Source organism: Canis aureus, chromosome 25 (genome assembly GCF_053574225.1).
Source record: "Canis aureus isolate CA01 chromosome 25, VMU_Caureus_v.1.0, whole genome shotgun sequence".
In the NCBI taxonomy this organism is placed as follows: Eukaryota; Metazoa; Chordata; class Mammalia; order Carnivora; family Canidae; genus Canis; species Canis aureus.
The window spans coordinates 37,198,653-37,207,283 of record NC_135635.1 but is presented as its reverse complement, the minus strand read 5'-3'; the positions used below and the strand labels follow the sequence as shown (position 1 = coordinate 37,207,283).

The window sequence follows — 8,631 nt, the reverse complement described above, 5'->3', positions numbered from 1 at the left end:
TGAGGGTTAGGACTTCAACCTGGGGACATAATGAAACTCATAAAAGAGAAGAGGAATTTATTAAATCTACACATGACTAAAACTTATAAATATTACTACTACCATACAGAGTAGCATTTATTGTTTTTCATATTAAATATGCATAAATAGCTATTAAATAAATGAACACAATTGTTATCTTCAACCGAAATGAACCTGTGTAATTACTGACTGATAAATTTTCGGTCTTGTAAAGACACTACTAGGTCTGACAGATCCTGGAAATCTGTTTTTGTTTTTTTTTTTCTTTTTTTTTTTTGGCAGAACTTCTGTTTAAAGAAACAATTTAATTAAAATGTATTACAAAATTCATGAGCTCATGAGAGGTGTTATGATTTATCTATAAATATTCAGAATAGTGGATAGAGGAGATCGATTATGCATTTGCTTATTGTCCAGTGAGTGTGCAAGCAGGTTTTTCATAACGTCCACACATTGCTTCTTCCTGCTCAGGTCCAAGGACCATCTCCTGCTTCTTTCCTGGTAAGAGTGTCTTTCCTGACTAGTTTCATTTCTCCTGAGTAAAAGGTAACAATGGAAAAAAGTATCTTAAAAACAGTGGTGGGGGTGCAGCCCTGGAGGCTCAGCGGTTTAGCGCCGCCTTTGGCCCAGGGTGTGATCCTGGAGACCCAGGATCGAGTCCCACGTCGGGCTCCCTGGATGGAGCCTGCCTTTCCCTCTGCCTGTGTCTCTGCCTCTCTCTCTCTCCTCTCTGTGTATTCTTATGGATAAATAAATAACATCAAAAAAAAAAAGCATAACGGGTAGTCTTCTAGTTATAAAGGGGAAAATTTCCATGTATAAAATAAATAAGAGATGAGGATACAATGAGGAATATACTTATTAATAAGTAACAACTGTAGGGTGACAGAAGGTAGCTTGATTTATCATGGGATCACTTTGTCAATGTATATACACGTTACATAACTATGTTGTACATTTAAACTGTTATAATATTGCATTCTAAGCTTCCATAAAAAAACAAACAAACAAAACAAAAAATATAAATTAAAAAGAAAAAGGTAGCAATGCTATTATTACTCACACTATCACGGCTCTTAGAAATTTGTTTTTATTGAAACAACATGGATCTCCTTGAGTCTGCACTTGCTTAGTATCATTTACTTCATTCTGATTACATTTATATCATATTTTCATAAATATTCTTTTCCTGTGACTCAAAGGTTGGGGCTGGAATGCATTGATAATCACAAATGTAAATCTCATCTAAAATATGCACAAAATATGAACAATAATTAAATTTTTTAGACTTTAAATTTACCATTCACAATTTCATCAATGTGAAACAACACATCTTCTCATCATATCTTCATTGAATTATTGCAACAATAATCCCAATAATCCCTCCAGAGAAAATTTCAGGGCAAGTACATTCATGAATTTAGGCACAGGAATATTAAAAAATAAATAACAGAATAAATCAATTGAGAATAAATATGATATGACATAATGACCAAGTTGAATTTTATCTAGGAATTCAAAGTAGTTATTTAACATTAGAAAACATGTGTCATTAACATTGAAAGATTAAGAAAGAACATCAAAGCAGATAAAGAAAACAAAAACATACAAGAAAATTTTAAAAAAATTCAAAGTCCCTTTCTATTAAAAAAACCTTTTTAAGGAACAGGAATAGAAAAGAACTGCCTTAACCTAAAAAAGGTGCATAAAAAATTAAATAAAATGCTGATAATGTTGAAATGTTAGAAACATTTTCTTTAAAATGTGAGACAATTCAGATATTCACAGCCCAAATTGTCTTGGCAGTTCTACAAATTTTAATTAGACAAGAATTAAGTAGTAGTTATAAGAAAAAAATAAAACTTATTATTAGATGCTATTTTTATCATTTTAAAAAAATCCACAAATTATTAGAAATTATGAGTTTTCAGAAAGTATGTTGAGCAGGAGAAGAATAATGCAGTTACATTTCCACAAAAAAGTAACTATTTTAAAAAATAATAAAATTGCATAATTGTAAAAGCCAGATACATTTGATGAGGACACACATAATAAATAACATGCAATGACTGGCTAGAAAAACTATAAATCATATAAGAAGAAAAACACCAATGTCAGTTACATATTACAAATGAGTAAAGAAATAATATAAATATAACACTTTTTCTTAAAGTATTTTATTTATTTATTCATGAGAGACATAGAGAGAGACAGAGACACAGGCACAGGGAGAAGCAGGCTCCTCACAGGGAGACCAATGAGAGATTTGATTCCCGGACTTGGGATCATGCTCTGAGTTGAAGGCAGATGCTCAACCACTGAGCCACCCAGATGTCCCAATACAACACTTCTTAAATTGATCTATAGAGCCCATGTAAGTACAGGAGTCTTCTAAAATTGATGTAAAAATGTAAAGATCCAGGTCATCTGAAAAATAAAGTAAGTTGAAGGAAATTATGTGAATAATTATTAAGATGTATTACCAGGTTAGATCATTAAAGCAGTGAAAAATTAACTTATATATAGAGAAAGAAAAAATATTACAAAAATCATGGGTACCCATGTTGTAATTCCACTATAGAAACATTAGTGCATTTTCCTCCTGCAGATCCATTTTCTTTCTGCATAGCATCTAGCTGTTGCTGCACCATCATCATCGAGGTAAGCACATTTTTCATTTCCTCTCACAAGAAACCTACAAGGGATTAAACATCACTTACTAAAAAAATGCTCTGATTTCTCACTTGCCCAATGACCCAATTTTTTAAAGTATCTGTACAGAGTTCTGAAAAAGTGTGCTGTGGCAGTCTTCTCTGATACAGAGGAAGATATCTGTACCAAATTAGACTGAAAGAGTCTCTCGTCCAAGAATTTTTATAACTGTTAAACTGATGTTAAGATAGTGATGTGTAAAAAAAAAAAAAAAAAGATAGTGATGTGTAATCAGTGGAACTACCAATTTATATAAACCAATAATTCTTAGCACAAGGCGATTTTGCTTTCTGCTCTCCACTTCGCTTCCCAACACACACATACACAAGTCACAATTGGCAACATCTGGAGACATTTTGGGTCGTCACAAAGCAGGTAGAGGGATTGCCTAATAGAAAAAGCCAGAGATATTGCTAACATCCAAAAATGCATGAAACAGCACCCCTTCTCCACAACAAAGAATTATTCAGTCCAAAATGTCAGTTGTGTTGCTGTTGAGGAATTCTAATATAAACTAAATAGTAAGTGGCTGGCAGTCACCATTGGGGTAGTTATGCTAAGATCATATGTGGAAGATATAATGGAAGTATAAAATGGAAGATATGAAGCTCAAATAAAATCAGGTTAAAATCAACAGTTAAGTTTAACTTGAACTGTAAAAGATGTCAGCAAAAAGGCAGCATGAACTTTGAAGAATAGATATAAATTTGAGAAGACAGGTTAAAAATCAGGCAAATGTTTTTTGGATTTTCTTTTTTTTTGGTTTGTGTTTATAAATCTCAGATCTTTGTTTTCAAAATACTGAACTAAGATCTCCCTCTTATCTCCTGATTTCCAAAGTCCCTGGTTGATTTCTTGGAACTAATCTCAATACATAATACAGTTTTCCCTCCCTCACTTTTTCCAACATACACCCAAAGGTTCTGGAGAAGGTTATGTTATCCAAATTTTTAATAATCTCCAAAAGAAAGAAACTCACCATTTCTTAAATATGGTTCCATTTACCCATCGTCCTGATTTATTTTCTGTCATTTCCAGTCCAATCCAGTGATCAGAAGTGCATTTGTATCGCCTAAGAAAATTCTTTAGAGACAACATAAATTTTGTTTTATTTTTTTAGCTTTTACTACAACCTATTGTGTCTCCCTTGCTTTGGAGGTTGTGAAAAGCAAGGCAACAAATGTTCAACTGCTGCTTCACCAGAAAATAGCTATAGGATTTTGAAAAAAATATTTTATCCTCTGACCCTTAGTTTTCCTACTTGTAAGCAAATATGTGAGATAAGTTTTCCTTAAGATACTTTTTGATTCCAAATTGATAAAATTTCAATATGGAAATCTATTCCTCCAGGATCTTAACACTGTAAACTCCTGGAAAGCCAGAGTTTGCAATTGATTTCTTGCACAGCCTTTCTAATCATCAGATATGTACTATAATGCTTTCTCACTTCCCAGTAAATACTAGTATATTGATTTTTAATATTATGTTTTATACTTCAGATACTCTCCCAATAAGATTGCTTATCCACATGGAGGTGCATTGATGCGCCCACATGCACACAGACACCCTTCATCTATCCAATTCCTTTAGAATTTAATTCTCAAATTTTGTTTTTCTGCCCCAAATTTCTATTTCTAAAGAGATCATTCAGGAGAAAAATACGATTTTATCCTCATAGTTCACCCTTTTCATTCAACGTGGAAATTTCTTGTTGCCTTGGAGCCTTTTTAGCCATAGAATTAGACACAGAAAGTCATTGAGTCTATTATGCCACTAAATACCTGGTAAACCACAAGTTTGACATTGTACCACTCCATGTTTCAATTTTATGATAGATATAAGGGATACAGTTCACAACACTACGGTCCATTTTTATTAACAGTGACACTAATAACCTTTGGCATTTTAATATACTATTTTCTCCATCATTTCATAAATGTATTTGAAAAAAATATTTAACTTATTGAACTAAGTTTTGAGTTTATAAAAGAACACATTAATCAAACACTTTCCCTGGATTTACAGGGCTTCATTTATAGTGAAGAAATTTATGTAAACATAGAGTTAGAAAATATCCTTCTGGACGAATAGAAGATTATGAATTAAATAAATACAAAGTGAAATTTTAGTTTACAAGAAAGAAATATCTGAATCTTTATAGGGCACTTGCTTATTGGATGTGCTCCAAGAGGTATATCTGGAAAGGAGGAGTAGAATATTCCATGGTAAATAAAGAGGACAAAGAAGAAGGAAGAAGAGGGCAATTCAAATTTTAGACTTTAGAAAGAGCTTGCTTGAAGACAGAAAAAAAATATGAGAAAGGATAAATGTATTGGCCATCAACACTCTATATGTTATTGGATAACTAAGAAAATTGGATTAGTTTAAGTAGTTGTGGTCTTAGTATCAGGGAACCAGGAGGTGAGCTTCCTAAAGCCTGTTCTTCAAAAAATATTAACTATTATTTGCTCACTAAAAAAACACTCGTGGCTTCTTGTTAAAGATATAAGATAACTTTATGTAAGGGGAAATATATATGAAAAATATTTCATGACAGAAGCTATATCTCATTTTAACTAAGGAAAAGATTTTGTAATCTAAGTAAACATATGTAACATTTAATTAAGTTGTTTTAAATAAACAGTCCTTTAAAATTTTTCTATATATTATTTTTATCACTCCTTTACAGATAGCTTTACATTATTTTGTCACTCACTTAAATTTGGCCCAAGTTATGTAGTAGTACATATAGGTAGATGACCTTCAAGCTATATTAGGAAATTGTAGGATCAAAGTCTCTTTTCTTGATCCCAAGGGTATAGTCATTATTAACTGATATATTTAATGATGTCTCAAGTTCAAAACTAATTATTTTGGTGTGCTTATATCTTTGTGTTCCATGATATGCACTATTTTTGTTAGCCTTTGCTGACAAGATTCCTATAAATGAAGATTTTAAAAATATTTTGCCTTGTTATTTCTTTATCTCTCAAAATGTTATTAGTACTCATCATTTTTCCATCTTGCTGCTAGTTTAGGGATTTTCTCCCAAGAGGAACTGTAAAGGACAATTCAAGAATTTGTTTATTTATTCATTTGTTTTTTATTATATCTCACACATGAGTGAAATTATATTTTGACTTTAACTTTTAAAAAGACTAACCAAGAGTAAATATATATGCTTAGCACATAAATGACTCAAGGAAGTATTTATTAGTATTTTTAGTCCAAGTCCAGAAGTATTTAGCTTCACAAACCTTTGTTAAATTTCTAGATTTCCTTTACTCATAGAATTTTTGTATGTAATCAACATTTATTTAAAAAATGTCCATTAAGCTTTTAATTTGTACCTGCCTTTATGGTATAGAAATGCGGCAATTTCAAATAAAACATAGTGTGTGTTTACAGGCCTTTTAGTGAAGTATGAAGCTCATACTTCAGTCTAAAAAGACTTTCAGTTACATATCTATTCTATTACTGGTAGTTAGTGCTCTGATGGAAGTTGATATGGGACCTTGGAGAAAGCAAAGGAAGACTGAGAAGTCAGAGGTACTTTTCTCAAAGGGTGTAGACTTAAGAATCCCATCCTTCCTGAAACAATTCTGTCTTTGTGGTGTACTAACTTTTAAAAGTCCCTGGACTGGTGTACTGACTTTTAAAAGTCCTTTAAAAAGGATTCCAAATATTTTCAAGTTCTTCTTTTTATACTCCTTAAAATACAAAGATAGCTATCCAGTGTACTACTTGATACAAGTCTTACACTATTCAAACCAAACATCACCAGGTTTTTCAGTTGTATCTCATGTGGCATGTTCTAAAAATCTTCTGCATAGACAGGCATATGTGAAAAATTTTAGAAATCGTAATACCATTTGAATATTTCCAAAGTCCCTATTTAAGAAATGTAAGAATTGTGTATTAATTACCATTTCTTCCATGGTATCAATCATAGTTAGGTCAGCCTGTTGAGTTGTACAGTTGTGTCTACTTGAAGTCCAATCCCTTTCTTCTTTAGAAAAATAATAGCAATTGTTCTGGAAACCAATCCAATCATCTGGGCAGGAATACTGAGTACTCCTATGTTCTAAAACTAGAAATGAGATGAGACAAACACATATATTAAGGGCCAGATGAAATAATGTGCTACAGTATTTTGAGATCAATGGGGAAAGACAAGATTATGTTGTAAAAAATTATGATTATGACCAGAATTGCATATCACATAACAAGCTGAAAGACAAATTTCATGTTAGATTAAATGACAACAGTTCAGGATTTGACAGGACACTGATGTTCCTTTCAACTCCAACCCCAGTGATACAACATCCGTTTCATGATATTTTACTTGTGTTAAATCACCTTTACCACTTTTGGGTAAGTGAAATATAATGAAATCCTAGCATTATCTGGGGGTAATAAAAATACTAATTTATGTTAGACTGTCATACTCTAGGGCATATGTTTTAATGTATAAGAAAGCAATGAAAATAATAAAATAGAATATGTAATTAACAGTATGTGTGTTTGATTGCTTATTGTCCACTAGAACGACCATCACTGTATGGCTCTGAGTTAACCACTGAAAAGAACCCAGATGAGATTTTGAAGGTGGAGGTAAAACAGAACCTTTATCCTTGGAGAATTAGGTAAAATGAACTTCGCAGGCCTTTTAAGGAATTTGCCTTTAGTAGTCTCAGCATCCAGATGTATTCTTAGATCTTCCTCTAATCTCTAGGTTCTCCAAACTCACTAGTGCTTTCAGCCAAAATCACTAGTGACTATTTCTCCTCCAGCTTTCCAGACCGTTGCTCCTCAACTCCTTCCACAGTCATGCTATTCCTAATTCCCATGCTAAAGTCCTATTTTTGTAACTTTTTCAGTGTCTTTTTTCTTTTGGGTACCAAAAGTGAATCTAAGGGCACAAAACCGGTAGCCCGGTGGCTCAGAGGTTTGGCGCCACCTTCAGCCCACGGTGTGATCCTGGAGACACAGGATCAAATCCCACGTTGGGCTCCCCGCATGGAGCCTGCTTCTCCCTCTGCCTGTGTCTCTGCCTCTCTCTCTCTTTCTCTATCTCTCTGTCTCTCTCTCTGTGTCTCTCATGAATAAAGAAATAAAATCTTTAAAAAAAATAAAGGCACAAAACCTTAATGATGAGCTATGGTATTGGTTGTCCACGTGATTCACTTTGAAGGCATTGATTCAAACACCAACCATAAATGAGATGCTGGTGATCTATAGTATGTGAAGGTAAAACAGTTAAATTATCACCTATAGTCACATGATGCCAAGTACCTATAGAATGTAAAACTTTTACACCTTTTTCTTTTTTAAATTCCAGTTAGTTAACATTCAGTGTTACATTAGTTTCAAATGTACAATATAGTGATCAACACTTCCATACATCTCCCTGTGTTCATCACAAGTGTACACCTTAATCCTCATCCCTATTTCAACCATCCCCTACCTGCCTCCCTTCTGATAACTATCAGCTTGTTCTGTATAATTAAGAGGTTGTTTCTTTTTTTAAAAAAAAATTATTTATTTATTTGAGCAAGGGATTATAAGAGCAAGTGAGAGAGCACAAGCAGGGGGAGCTGCAGAGGGAGAGGGAGAAGAAAGCTCCCCATCAAGCAGAGAGCCCACCATGAGGCCCAAGCCCAGTACCCCAGGATCATGACCTGAGCCTAAGCTGAAGGCAGACACTTAACCAACTGAGCTACCCAGGAGCCCCAATAATTTGTTTCTTGGTTGTCTCTCTCTCTTATTTTTCCCCCCTTTGCTTCTTTGTTTTGTTTCTTAAATTCCACATATAAGTGAAATCATATGGTATCTTTCTTCTCTAATTTATTTCACTTAGCATTATACTCTCTAGCTTCATCCATGTCATTGCAAATA

General features: G+C 33.2%; 1 protein-coding gene across 5 annotated transcripts in view; it reads right to left on the bottom strand.

Moving 5' to 3' along the window:
- Nucleotides 1–1,355: 1,355 nt before the first annotated feature.
- The window catches only part of CLEC2B (C-type lectin domain family 2 member B), a 54,708-nt gene continuing 47,432 nt past the window's right edge, over nucleotides 1,356–8,631 (bottom strand). For 4 of the 5 annotated variants that reach the window (XM_077871109.1, XM_077871111.1, XM_077871112.1 and 1 more), the window contains 4 exons: nucleotides 6,660–6,823; nucleotides 3,713–3,816; nucleotides 2,581–2,716; nucleotides 1,356–2,448 (listed from right to left, as the gene is read on the bottom strand). In XM_077871109.1, coding sequence (XP_077727235.1) covers nucleotides 2,608–2,716; nucleotides 3,713–3,816; nucleotides 6,660–6,823 — 377 coding nt within the window. In that variant the 3' untranslated portion in view covers nucleotides 1,356–2,448; nucleotides 2,581–2,607. Of the gene's footprint in view, nucleotides 2,449–2,565; nucleotides 2,717–3,712; nucleotides 3,817–6,659; nucleotides 6,824–8,631 lie in introns of all 5 variants that reach the window. The other variant, XM_077871110.1, reaches the window with a different exon arrangement.